Consider the following 13,974-nt stretch of genomic DNA (forward strand, 5'->3'; position numbering starts at 1 on the left):
CACACACACACACACACACACACACACACACACACACACACACGATTGCCCGGAAATGAGCACACACAGAAGCGGGGGCGGAGGGCCTATGACAATGTGCACATGTGTTGCGATAGCGACTGTATGGCCAAGCCAGATGACCCTCTTGTCTGTCCGTCCGTCCATCCATCGGGAGGGCAGACCACACCCCTGTGACGCACTGTATGGAAGGCACAATTCTGTACTGTGCGGCTTCATGCGTACACATTGGAGCATTCTCTCTCCATCCTCAGTGACCTCACCGTCAGTCTCCGCTGACTCACACGTCCTGGCCAGCACAGCCTGGCCGGAAGTCTTACCTCCTTCCCACCCCCGGGAGTCAGAAAGAAAGGCCGCGGCGCCCTCTGGCGGTCTCCGTAGGCTGCATTCCCCCGGGGTCCTCACACGCACGCGCACACAGCAATCTCCCTAGCGAAGCCTTGCATCTACACCGCCCTCTGGTGGCCACACCGTGAGATTCAGGTTATCCTGGAGCCCGGCCCCCTGCTCCTGGCCTGCCTTGGGGTACCAATACTTGTACCTTCCTTCACCTTCACTAGAGAAGCTCTCCCCACCCCCACCCAGCTCTCTGCCTTCCCCTCTGGAACCCAATACATCGAACTCCTCTGCTTTGGGCACTCCATCACATCCTAACTTACCTGACACCCTGCCCCTCCCACCATCCCAGCTCCTTGGTTCCTTTATTCCATGACCATGTACTGGGCAGCTCCTCCGTGCTGGGAATTTTTATCTCCTGACATCTGAGGGGATTCTGATCTTTAGAAGAGAGTGTTTATTCTAAGAGACCCTGCCCTTCCACACTCTGTCTTCCCTCTTCCTGCCCCTTCCAGTGGTACTGGGGATTGAACCCAGGTCCTTCACAATGAACTATATCCCCAGCTCTTTTTATTTTGAGACAGGGTTTCCATACATTGCCCCCGGCTGGGCTCAAACATGTGCTTCTCCTGCCTCAGCCTTCAGAATTATGAAATTACACGATTACAGGAGTGTTCCACCATGCCCAGCTACAGGCATCTCTCTCTCTCTCTCTCTCTCTCTCTCTCTCTCTCTCTCACACACACACACACACACACACTGAACTTGTTTGGGTCAAGCACATCTTTATTTCCTGCTGGTGTTACTGGTATTCCATCCTGCAAACCCTTTCCCTTTGAGTATCAGGAATGGGTGGGCACAGTGTCTCCTAGAGAAACAGACTGGGGACAATGGCTGGTAGGAAGAGGGTAGGTGAGGCATCTGAGGGCTCACCTGTCACCCTGAGGGAAGGGCCTGGGCCAGGCTTGAGTGGCTCCCAGAAGCCCTGTCAGGCACCATCACAGCTGGCTCTGTCTCTCAGGCCACCACTTCCTGTGGTTCACAAGGTACAGGGTTCAAAGGATGCTGGGAGTGGAGGGTGGTCCTGGGGACCACAGTGTTCATGGCCTTGTTCCCTTGCCAGGAGTAGGGCCAGAAGGAGGGATCAGCAGTGCCTTCCAGTGGCCCGGTAGTCTTTCCTGGTGGTCTGGGATCTTCTCTGGGTGTAGAGTGCGGGCCTGGGGAACACATACACCATCTTTTTCTTTGTGTGTGTGTGTGTGGTACCAGGGATTGAACTCAGGACCTTGTGCTTGCCAGGCAAGCACTTATTCCATTGAGCTATCTCCCTGGCACCCTCACACTCACCATCTTTGCTGGCCTCTTTTCCTTTCCCATTTTCCCAGAGCTCACCCTCCAATGTCCTCGACTCCTGACTTCATTCACCCACTTGCCCTGACTCAGCCCTTAGGAGCCTGGATGTGGCTGTGTGTTCTCAGACACCAGCTTTCGGGGGACTCCCAGGAACCCATCCCCCTCCCATCTCCTCCTCCTTCCCTAGAGGGGCACAGATCACACCAGGGCACTGCCACTGACCAGCACAGCCTCCTCCTCACACTCACAGGCCTTCGGGGCACACAGGAGATGCGAGGAGCCTCCCAGTTCCCGTCCTCCTGGCAGCGGATCAGTGGCAGGTTGCGTTGGACCAGCCCCTCACGGCACCGGTAACGGAGCACAGTGTCCACTTCATAGCGCAGCCGCGGGCTGCCAAACACCTGAGCCAGCGGCAGCTCGGGCGGGGGCCCGCAGGACACTGCAGGGGACACAGTGAGGGCCTGGGAACTTGACACTGTGATGACAGCTCTCAAAATTTGGAGGAGGAGGAGGAGAAGAAGGATGAGGAAGAGGAGGAGGAGGAGGAGGAGGAGGAGGAGGAAGAGGAAGAGGAGGAAAGGAATGGCAATGGCATTACACGACACAGGGGATTCTGAGAGGCCCACTGAGTCCTCCCCGCCCCCTCCTCCCCGTGCCTCACCTAGCCCCATCTTGCAGGTATAAGACAGGTGGTAGTTGCAGGGGACGTCGCTCCACTGTCCCTGGTCGTGCCACACCATGACCACACAGTTTTCTCCAGACAGGAAATAGCTGTCAGGTTGCCCAGGGTTCCAGTTCTCGTACAGCTGGGGAGATGGAAGTAGTGAGGAATCCCAAAGCTAACCCCCGGGAAGGGCTCAGAGGATGTGGGAAGGGCTGTGGGGGACCTCACAGAGGGAAGGCTGGGAGTCCTGGGTTGGTGACAATCAGGAAAGGGAAATGAGAGGGCTGAGGCTTGGGGGACAGAGAGCAGGAGGTTTAGAAAAGAGGAAAGGAGCTGGCGAGATAGCTCAGCAGACGAAGTGCCTGCTTTGGCAAGCTCAGGGACTAGGGTTCGATCCCCAATCCCGCACGCTATGCCAGCCCCGTCCCTGGGGTGCACTGAGCCGGCAACCGAGTCCAGGCTTGGTGGCACATGCTTGTAATCCCAGCGCTGGAGAGGCTAAACGCAAGAGGATCACAACGAGTCTGAGCTGTACAGTGAGACCCTGTACCAAATACATATATGGAGAGAGAGAGAGAGAGAGAGAGAGAGAGAGAGAGAGAGAGAGAGAACAGGAAGGCAGGAGGGGCCCCTGGAGAAGAGAGACAGGGCCTGGGAAAGAGGATGGGGTCACTATCGTGGGGAGCAGGGTCTCTCACCAGAGGGACGCCATCAGACCACAGGAAGTCACCCTCGATGGTCCTGTCATTGAGCCCGATCCACTGGTACTCCCGGTAGCGATCTGGAGAACCGCGGGCAGGGACAAGCACGCAATGAGCGCTGCTGCCAGTAGGGGCGGTCGTTCCCGCGGCCGGAAACTCGGAATCCTGCCAGGGCTGGGACCCGGGCCTCGCGCGCATCCCGGGCACGAGGTCCCCAGCCCTCCCGCATCTCAGGCCGCTCCCTCCAACCTCTGCATGAGGAGGCCAGGGTGGGAAAGAGGAGAAACCCTGGCAGGGCAGGAAAGGGACGGGAAAGAGCTGATCCTCCCAACCACAAGGGGCACAGGAAGGCTGGGAGGGCCCCAGGAAGGCTGGGAGGACCCTACCCCCCCAGCTGAGGCCACCCCACCCCACTGCGCCCCGTGGGAGGAGGAGAGGTGGGAAAGGTGCGCGAGTGGGCGGTGGAGGCGGGGTCGTCCCGGGGCGCACTGTTGATGAAGGCCTGCTCCTCGGGCGTGCGCACGCTGGCCAGGTGCGCGCCCAGCCTCCGGCACTGGCTCTCCGCGTCTTCCCAGCTGCGGCGAGCTGCGAAGTGCCTGTAGCAGGCGCCCTGGAAGGTATCCCAGCCTGGGCTGCAGGAGCGGAGTCCTGGATACAAAGGGCGGGATCTCAGGCTGGAGGACCCCCGGACCTCTTGGGAAAGTACTGCCTTCCTGCCAGCCTTGAAGGTCAGAGGATGGGACTTGGGGGGGGGGCTGTTGAGAGCTGGAGGGACTCAATACAATGCTTCCTCTGAGCACCAGACGGGTACAGTGGGGGTCTGGGCCGCTGCAACACCCTCGTCTAGAGAAGGGCTGTGTCCTCCTTTCGCTGCAGGGAAGGCCACGTGTACTGACTGCCTCCTCTAAGAGACATTCTGGCTCCTTGTGACAGACAGGACATGAGGGAAATGGCTCAGGGAAACTGGGTAACTGCCTAAGATAGGGTTTCATTCATGACAGATCCAAAACCAATGCCTGTGTACCTACCTCCCACCCATAACGTACAGTGAGGCAGGGTCCAAGCTTCGGATCTCCCGCCCCCCAAGTCCTTTAATAATGCCTCTTCTGAGCAACTCACCAACATCGCACAGGTCTCCCCCATAGCCAGGCAAACACAGGCAGCGGACCCCGTCTTCCTCCTCCAAGCACGTCCCACCATTGTGGCAAGGGCTGGGGATGCAATCACCTAAGGGAGGAGAGAAGTGAGCGGGAGAACAGTGACCCCAGCTCTGCAGCCTGCACCCTCCAGGGAAAGCCCAGAAGCACTCCCTGTCCTCCTCAGAGCCTGCCACTGGCCACAGTCCTGCCCTGAGTTCTGGGCCTCCCCCCTCCATCATTGGCTCAGCCCTGCGCAGGTCACTGTCAGTGCCACCAGTGGGGGCACAGTCCAACAAGAGTGGAAGGGAGGTGGCACTGGCAAAGACACTAAGCTGTCGGCCATGAAACCAAACTCCTCCCTGGCTGCTGGCTTCTCTGTGTGACACTGAGCAGGCCTGGAGTTCGGTCCCCCCCCCTTTTTTTTTGTACCGGAAGTTGAACTCATGACCTTGGGCTTGCCAGGCAGACACAGTACTGCCAAGCTATATCCCCAGCCTCCTCATTGTTTTTTATGCCAGGTCCAGCTCAGTCTTGCATAATCTAGGTGGGCAGGGAGCATTGGAGGAGAGAAGAGAGTTGCTATAGCAACAGTGAGTGTGGCTCCTTTCCTGCTCCTGGTACCTGATGTGGTGCACCCAGGTGAGCACTAACCATGAGCTCTCTCCTGTCCACGGACACAGTCAGCCAGCACAGAAGTTAGTGGAAAAACCAGCCAGAGTTCCTTGCTCAGTGCCCTGTCTTCTGTCGCTCACAACTGTCCCAGAGTAGCCTTCATACAACACCACCCAACTCACTGCCCACTAACATCCGCTTTCTCTTTCCTTTTTTGCACTAAATATTGAGCCCAGGGCATTGTGTATGCTAGGCAAGTGCTCTGCCACTGAGCTGCATCATGCCTGGCTACCCTGCCCAGACTGGCCTTGAACTTGTGAGCCTCCTTCATCAGCCTCATGAGCAGCTGGGATTATGAGTGCGTGCTACCATGCCTGGCCCGTGTTGCTTTGTATCTCACAGACTCTTCCTTGTGAACTGGCTTCTGCACACTCCACTAGGGGCCTGTGGCAGGTTCTCTAATTGGACTGCATCTCACTTGCTTCTGCTCTCTTCCAGACAATTCTCTGAGACTAATCTGTCCTGCCCTGCCCTGGGCCTGCAGTCTGTCCTCTGTGTTTGGCTCCGCTGGGTAGGCTACCTGCCTTCTGTGGACTTTCTCCGGACCCTTTGTGAGGAGGTGGCTTCTCTGAGGCCCTGCCTGGGTGGTGGAGTTGCTGTCAACTTCCATTCTTCTATTTTGATACAGGGATAGATGGTTCCACGAGCCACAGTGCAGTCAGGGCCCTCAGTCAGAATGAGAGGTAAAATCACCCCCAGGCAGGACCGTCTTCCCCTGGAACCAAGGCCAAGGCCCACAGTGCTTCACACTGGCCTGGAGGCAGGTTCCACTGCCTGGTGGGGATCCAAGAACAGGGGTGCGGAGAAGCTGGAGTTGACTCAGAGAATTTCTCCTGGATGACCTCTCCACTTGAGTAAAGTGGATTAGGTTTTCCACTCACGTTGTCTTCTCCCCTGGCCAACAGTTTCTTCCCAGCTGGTAATGCCCCACCCCATGTTTCATTTAACCCACCAAGAACTAGGCCCAGCAGTGGTTGGGGCCGTAACCCTCCTACTTCACATTCTCCTACTTCCTCTTGTCCCCACTCTCCTTCCTGTCCAGCCCTCTAAGCCTGGGGGATAAAGACTCTCAAATTCATTGTTTCCCCTGAGCCCAAGCTATAGTCTCATCCCTGGCTGTGGGTGGCTGGACCAGACCCCAGGATGAGCAGAGTAGGGTGAAGGGACTCTTCTTCAGGGACAATCTTATCTGCATTCCTTCCTTTCTTTGGGCTTTTCCTTCTCCCCTGGTAAAGTTGCAGGCCAGGGAACCACTAGCTCCTCCCTCCATGCTGAGTAACTAAGACCCTGCAGAGACCTCCAAAGGTACAGCTTTTTCCACCAGTCCCTTCCTCACCCTTTGCCACACTAACTTCAAATCCAGCTTAGTGAAGAGCCACAGGTGAAATGGGTAAGTGTTGGTGTGAGCTGGGGACCCCCAGTTCTCCTGGGTCATCTCTGTGGGGCTCCAGGAGCCTCCACTGGAACTCAGAGCCTTCTGTGAGTAGGCAGCCTTCTCTTAGGCTCCAGAACCTAACTCCTCCTCCTCCTCCTCCTCCTCCTCCTCCTCTCTCACCCTTCATTCAAATCTTCCCCAGCATTACAGACTGAGATCCTTCAGGTCTGGGGAGAGTGAAACCTTTCTCCCTGGAGTGGTCATTAGTGAGGAGAGGTGTGGATAGTGGGCGAGAGTTAGACATTGTCCCCTTGCTGGGATGAGGAGCTAAGGCCCAGATGCCAGGGAAATGACTGTACTCTGAGAAACTTCCCAAGTCACTACTCTGTACAGCAGCCAGCAAGGGTAGTGGTGGTCAGGAATCAGTGTATAAGAAGCACATTGCCCCGTAACAGCTCTGTGGGTTTCTCATCAGGAACACGGGACTACACTTCAGGTAGTGTTCCCCAGGCTGAGCAATGGCGTCTCCCTGGAGCAGTGTGCACAGTCCTGTGTGGGAACTTGGTAGTCAGGAGGGAGCAGGGACAGCACTGGGGTAGGCTGGAGTCAGTAGGGACTGTTAGACTGCTAGGATTGGTGCAGGCTGAAGGAGAAAAAAGAAGAGGGAAACAGAGAAAGTAGGAGAGACATGGAGCCAAAGAAAAATGACAGAGATCTGCCCATGACACAGACCAAGGAATGAGAGGGAGAAGGAGACAGAGGTGCCAGAGTTTGGTTACAAAGCGGTTTAATAGACATTTATTTCCAAGGCTTGTTTTCCATGAAACAATAAAAAAAAATACTTCACAGAAGTAGTGCTTTAAGGCTCTGTGGGGTGAGGGGTGTCTTGGACCCCAGGGGTCAAGGGGCGGGGATAGACTCCCAGGCTTCCCTGAGATAGGCCAGTGGGAGGCAGCTGAAGGGGACAGCACACGGGGGAAGAGGGTTGGGGGGGAGATGGGCTGGCCCCAAAAAGCAGTGGTAACCCTGAAGAGGCACCCTGAAGAGGCATGAGGACATTGTGGGCCAATGGGCCACAAAGGTCACAGGTGGTCAAGGGTGGGGCTGGAGTCGCAGAGTGAGGAACAGAGAGCTGGGATGAAGTCATAAGTGGGAATCCAAGCCTGGAGGCCCGGAAGCAGAGACAAGTGAAAGAGTGAGGGCAGAGGACAGTAGTCTGGTTACAGTGGAGTAAAGGACTACAGGTCAGGTGGTCCAGAGCTGTACAGGAAGAAGGAGGAGCACAGACAGGAAGACTGAGCCTTGGGCAGAGTTACCTGATGAGGGGGCCACGGCCACTCCACCTCGGCTGGCACCATCCGTGGGCAGCACGGGCGGGGCCTGCACAGAAGTCCCTGCTGGGGAAGTTCTTCCAGAGTTCTCTTCCAACGGGGCCTCCACGTCCCTGGAACCCTCAAGGGCTGGTGTGGCACGAGTCAGGGATGGAGCATCTTCAGAGCTCCCTGCTTCCTCACTCTCTCCTTGAGGGACCCCAGAGAGTTCAGGGCCCCCAGTTTCCTCTCCCTCCTCTCTTGCCCCAGTTGGAGTGAAAGGGGACGAGGACAATAGACTCTCCTCTTTGGGAGTGGGGAGAGTTTCAGTAAGTGGCCCACGGACCCCTGGGGGACTAGGAGCTTCTGACTCTCCATGAGGAGGTGAGGATGTGTCAGGCTGCATGACTGAAGATGCCTGCGAGAATGAGTCCTCTGACTCTTCCGTGGGGACAGGGCTGCTGAGTTCCTCTGGCCACTCCCACACATCCTCCTCTTCTACGTCCTCCTCTTCCTCCTCCTCTGTCTCGTCTTCGTCATTGTATTCTTCTTCCTCCAATGCCTTGTCTTCTTCTTCCAAGGACCCCGTGGGTGGTACATCGGATGGAGTTTTGAACTCTGGGCAAAGCACAAAGAGTTCAGCACCAGGGACAGCACCCTCCAGAGGTCAGGAAGAGAGGCCAGAGGAGAAAAGCTGGGGTACTGGATGGGAATCTCCAGAGAGAAGAAGCCCACCCTAGAAAGAAGCAGCCTTTGCTCCACACTGTAAAGACTGTAACCTACCTGGCCTGTTCAGAAAACAGCACTGTCAGCTGTCTTTAGCTTAGGGAACATGCTGTTGCCTCTCCCTCTCTTAGTCTATCTCTAGTCTAGTTTGGGTAGGCAAGGCAGAGAAGGGCCAAGACAACTCTCTTTGCCAGGAGGCAACCTCTTAGCCCAAGTATCATCAGACTCAGAGAGTTGGGAGTGGACTTTACTAGAAAAGTGAACTTGGGGCAGGCACAGGAGAGATGCCCAGCACCACTGAGCTACCAAGAAAAACAAGACAGAATCATGCCAACAAGTAACCCAGCATCCACCTGGCTTTGCCCCTTCAGCTTCAGCTTCTCTCCAGTGGCCTCCTTGGGGTAAGGGTTATGAGTTACCTAGGAGTGTCCTTGGGGCCTCTGCTGAATCCTCAGGAGTGGAGCTTCCACCTCCCCCATCTTCCATGATGGGGATGGAATAGATGGCTCCTCGGGACTCACTCTCCATAGCTTCTGGAGGCAGCTGCAGCTCTTCCAGGGTCTCAGTCACTGTGACAATGGCATCTAGCCCATCAGAGGTTGGGTTGGAGGCCTCAGGGCTGGCAGAAGGATGGGCAGAGTCTGCAGCAGGAGGGAAATTCCTGTGGGAGGCTGATTAGGTAGGTGGTCCCCCAGGTCATGGTCTGCATGTGAAGCCTCCAGGTTGGCCTGATGGAGACCCTGGAATTTTCTCAGTTCCCTCTCTGCTTCCCTAGGGAGCACTCAGTAAGACCTGGGGAGCACCCTAGAACTTTGTCACCCCTTCCTCAAATGTTAACCAATGACCTATTATGTCTCCTGTCGTGCGTTCTCTGAGCATTAAGGATACAGTGCAGAGTTAAATAGGAACCTTCCTGTCTTTAAGAAAATTTATATTCCAGGTAGAGATAATAAGCAAATAAGCAGATTTTATAATGATTTAGTGTAAAGAACAATTAAACAGAATTAAGAGACAGTGTAATGGGAAGTGCTGCTGCAGAGGGGTCAGGAAAGGCTCAGGTGAGAGCTGTTCCCTTGAGGGAAGGACAGAAGCTAAAGGATGGATGGAGTGGTCTCAGTGCCTTGGAGACCTGGGCTTGGGTCAAGATGCCAGGGACCCCAGTGACCCCAAGCTTCTTGGCATGAAGGGTACAGGTACCATCCCCATAGGAGAGCTAAAGGACAAAGTGCAGGAAGAACTTGTGACAGTCAGTACTTGAGGGTCCCAGGGTTGACCCAAAGAAGGGGCTGCCTCCTGGGGGATCATCTCTTTCCAAATACCAGGTTAGGATAGATTACCTTGTCCTCTGCAGCAAGCCCAGGAATCAAAGGTGGAATGGGGCTAAGGAGAGCACTCTGACAGCACTCTGAGCTCAGTCAGGTGAGACAGAACAGCATGTCTCTGTTGGGTCATCTGCTCCAGTGAGCCTGGTTCCATACCAGACACGCTGGCCCCTTTGGAATTGGTGCTGGTCCTCCACCTGCTCCCCCTAAAGTCATGCTCCCTTCCCTTCCACTTCTTCCAGGAGAAAGTGCTTGGCCCACAGCCTGTCCTTGAGGTTCTGCTCCCTGTGGGACAGTTGTGTCTATCCATCAGTATGTGGTGGTTAAAATCTGATGTAGGTTCCAGAACCCTCTTGAGGGCCTATGATTAACTAGAACTTGAGAGGGGCCCTCACTGGATCTGGAGGAAGTCAGTCACCGCTGCTCTGCCAGCAAACGGATGGGCAATGGGCACTTCTGCAGCAGCCCAGTGAAGACGCAAGCATGGGCTACTGGGCAGGCTGGAAAGAACATGCAGGGAGGTGACCACTGCCCAAGCCCACCTTGCTGAGACCAAGCTTTGGGGCATGCCTAGAGTTAGAGTTGTCCTGGATGACAAGCCGGGCACTACCTTCAGGCAGATGGCAGGGATCCCAGAGCACCTGATCAGAGCTGGGCTGGGATCTGCAGTTCTGCAGGGAGGGGCTCACCTCGGAAGCAGTAGACATTGAAGCGGCTGTGCTTGTTGGGGAAGCCCGTCTGGTTGGGGAAGAGGAAGAGCGTCTTGACTCCAGGCAGGCCCCCACCACAGCGCTGGCTAGGTGTGATGATGGGGTAACGCACACTGCCATCGGCCAGCCAGCCTGGGCTGCATCGGTCCAGTCCACCATCCCAGGCTGCATACAGTTGGCCTGTGGTGGCAATCTCTGCACCGCGATCACGGCAGTATTCCCGGGCCTCCTCCAATGTCAGCTTGTCTGGAGGAGCACCTAGGAACAGCTCTCCTGGGTAGGGAAAAGGAGGCTGTCACCAGGTAGGCAGTAGCCCCTCCCACCTGGGTCTCAGGCTCCTCACCTATGACACTAGTCAGTGACCCTGCCTTACAGGATCAAAAGCTGCACAGACCCTCAGGGTAAATATCAGCGTTCAGAAGAATGTGGCCCAATGTCCCCATTCTGCAGAGTCATGCACAGTCTGAACAGCAGGTAGCAGGAGAGAGAAAACTCAAGCTTGGCATCTTGCCACTTGTCTGAAGCTTTGGTCATGAATTTGCCTCTATGACAGTGTTTGAAGAGAGGGATGCTGGCTGTCTCCTTAGCCCTGCTTCCTCCCATAAACTGGTGAGAGACAGTGAGCTCCAGTGGAGGCCAGGAGGACCATGGAACACTAGAGAAGGTGTTTGTCTGCTGGCAACCCCTTGTTCCCAATCACCATTTAGGTCTTCAGCATAACAGTACACATCATAGAGGTCATCTGGGTCCACCACTCCATAGTTCCGGACCCCAGGGAAGCCATCCATGTCTCCATAACAGGCCTCTCGTGGGGTCTGGATGGGATACCTGGGAAGGGAGGACAAAGACAGTACCAGTATTGTCCCCAGTGAGCCATCCCTTGTTGGCCCTAGGCACTCATACTGCTCTTGTCAGCCTGGCTGTCATCTCCCAGGTAGGGTTTCACCCAGCCTCAGACTCCTTCCTTGCCAGAAATGGGAGCCCAGGGATCCACCCTGACCCAGCAGGCATCCTGCGCCGAGCAGAGGACCTAGCTACTTCAGAGATCCCAGGAGCCCCTGGTCCGTGGCCGGCCTACCTCACAGTCTGGTCGGACAGCCAGCCGGCATCGCACTGCTCATACCCCCCGAGGTAGGCGGCGTAGAGCTGTTCAGGTGTGGCAATGCGAGCGCCTATACGGGCGCAGGCTTCCCGGGCCACAGCAAAGGAGAAAGCATAGCGGGCAGAGCCCTCGCGGTAGAGAAAAACAACCCCTAGGGCAGAGATGACTCCTGAGTGTGTGACCACCAGCGCACGGATATCCCCTTCCCGCCCGTCACACCTCTGAACCAAAGGGTAAAGGACTGAGGGTCACTGAGGTCACTCTACAGCATGAGGGACTTCAACTAGAATGTAGGTAAGATTGCTTTTACCTGGTATGTGGGTATGTGGGGGCTGCATGTGGGTTTTTTGTTGTTGCTTTGTGTTTGTTCTTTCAGAAGATTGAAGGTCTCAGGTGTGTGTCCATGAGTTAGATTCTCAACCTCTTTTTAAAGTTTTTTTTTAAAATTTTATTCATTTATGTGTGTGTGTGTGTGTGTGTGTGTGTGTGTGTGTGGCCAGCTCAGCCCACCAGGGGGCGGGGCTGGCTGGCATGTGGTGCTGGGGATTGAACCACAGTCCCTGTGCTCTGCCAAGCTTGTTCTAAGTAGGTGCTTTAGACCACTGAACCATCTCACCAGCCCTCTTTTTAAAGTTTTATTTTGAGACAAGATCTAAGTTGCCCAGCTGAATTTGGGATCCTCCTGCCTCAGCCCTGGTTAGCTGGAATTCCAGGCAAACATTCCTCACTTCCTTTTCTTTCTTTCTTTTTTTTTAAAATTTTATTTATTTGTGTGTGTGTGTGTGTGTGTGTGTGGCCAGCTCAGCCCACCAGGGGGCGGGGCTGGCTGGCATGTGGTGCTGGGGGATTGAACCGTGGTCCCTGTGTTTGCTAAGCTTGTTCTAAGTAGGTGCTTTAGACCACTGAGCCATCTCACCAGCCCCCTCACTTCCTTTTCAACTTGTCCAGCTGCATCTGCTTCCCCATTGAGCCCTAGGGCTCCCAGGACAGGAATGCCCTCTCCTTCAAGACCTCTCTCCCTCACTCACCCTTGACCTTGACCTCCACAGCGTCGCTGCTGTCGTCAATGCCGTGCTGGACCTCGCAGCGGTAGATGCCCGAGTCGTTGGGTCGCAGCTCGCTCAGCACCAGGGAGACATCCGTGAGCGAGGCCGGGTAGGCAGGCAGCGCCACGCGGAACCGGTAGGCCTCGCTCACCTTGACGCGCAGCCCGCGTGCCACCAGCACCTCGGTCTCGCGACCGCCGGCCAAGAAAGTCCACTTGACCCGCGGGGAGCCTGGTGCGGCTCGGCCCCGCGGCCGCAGGGCATGGACGTGGCACGGGATGGTGAGAGCGCCGCCCAGCACGCCCTGAAGCGGTGCGGCGTGGGCCCCGGCGATGCGCACGCGGAAAGCGCGGTCCTCTGTGGGTAGGTGGGGACGCGGGGACGAGGGACTGCTACATTCGCACTCCCCTGCTGCGCCGCTGTGTGGCTTCAAGGCTCCCAGGACCGGAGTCTTCCAGCCTAGCCAGGGCCTCCTGACCCCCACCACAGCCTCTCAGGCCCCTCCCTGATATTCTCAGGCCCATCCCTGGTCCTCTAGCCTGTCCTCACAGTCACCCAAGAGGGGTGAACGTCCTCCGGGTGTCTCCTCTCCTCAGCCCCATGCTGGCCTCGTGCTCCGCCCCATGCACCCTGCCTTGCCCTGCCCCCCAGCCTACTCCCTCTAGCACAGCCTGCGGCTGCCCCTTCTCCTTGTCTGGCCTGCCCCCAAGGATACCCTCGGGAAGAACGTCAGGGGAGACACCCAGGACACCTGACACTATATGGTGTTGCTTACCCGAGCTGTCCAAATCCAAGAGGTCAGCTTCGAGAACCTGGGTCAGGGCCAGGGCTACCATCAGAGCTAGGAGCAGTGGGGCCATGTTGCAGCCTGGGGAGGAGAGACCAGGCTGGACTTCAGCCACGACTTCCTTCTGCCCACCACATCTCATGGGTTCAGCCCACACATGGATGGTTTCTGATCCCTGTTTCCGTCAAAATATTCCTCCTCAAAGCTGAAACCCCACATCCTGTCAACTCACTGTGTGACCTAAGCAAGTTCTTACCCTCTCTGAGCCTGTGCTTTCTTTCTTCCTCAGGGTCCTTAGGTAGCCAGGGTGGAAAAGGGCTACCAACTACCATGGACACAACTCCACAAGTTGGGATGAGGTTATGTGCTTTGCCAGTGCCTTGTATCAGCCAAAACCCTTACAAAGGCACAACAGGAGGCACACAGTAGGAGGTCAGTAAATGCTTAGAGCAAGAATGGTGGGTGCTATTATATAGTAGGACACAATATCAGTGGGTTCCACATTCCTACATTCAACCACCTGCAGATTAAAGTATTCAGAGAACAATTATGTCTATACTGGACATGTACAGACTTTTCAGTTATTATTCCCTAAACAGTATAACAACTATTTACATATCATTTACATTGTATTGGGTACAATTAGAAAGCTAAGCATGGTGGCACAAACTTATAATCCCAACACTCTGGGAGGCTGAGGCAAGAAGATTGCA

The 13,974-nt window shown here is 55.8% G+C and overlaps 1 protein-coding gene across 1 annotated transcript; it reads right to left on the minus strand.

Annotated features, from left to right (window-relative positions):
- Positions 1-1,454: 1,454 nt before the first annotated feature.
- Positions 1,455-13,334, minus strand: Bcan (brevican). Its single transcript, XM_004629926.1, has 13 exons — positions 13,250-13,334; positions 12,457-12,831; positions 11,405-11,579; positions 11,027-11,154; positions 10,306-10,599; positions 8,714-8,935; positions 7,575-8,186; positions 4,192-4,299; positions 3,562-3,720; positions 3,070-3,152; positions 2,369-2,513; positions 1,956-2,146; positions 1,455-1,571 (listed from the first exon to the last, which is right to left on the minus strand). Exons 1-13 carry the CDS (start codon positions 13,332-13,334, stop codon positions 1,455-1,457), a joined length of 2,694 nt encoding a protein of 897 aa, XP_004629983.1.
- Between the last annotated feature and the right edge of the window lie 640 nt (positions 13,335-13,974).

This window comes from Octodon degus, unplaced genomic scaffold (genome assembly GCF_000260255.1).
Source record: "Octodon degus isolate 3935 unplaced genomic scaffold, OctDeg1.0 scaffold00032, whole genome shotgun sequence".
In the NCBI taxonomy this organism is placed as follows: domain Eukaryota; kingdom Metazoa; phylum Chordata; class Mammalia; order Rodentia; family Octodontidae; genus Octodon; species Octodon degus.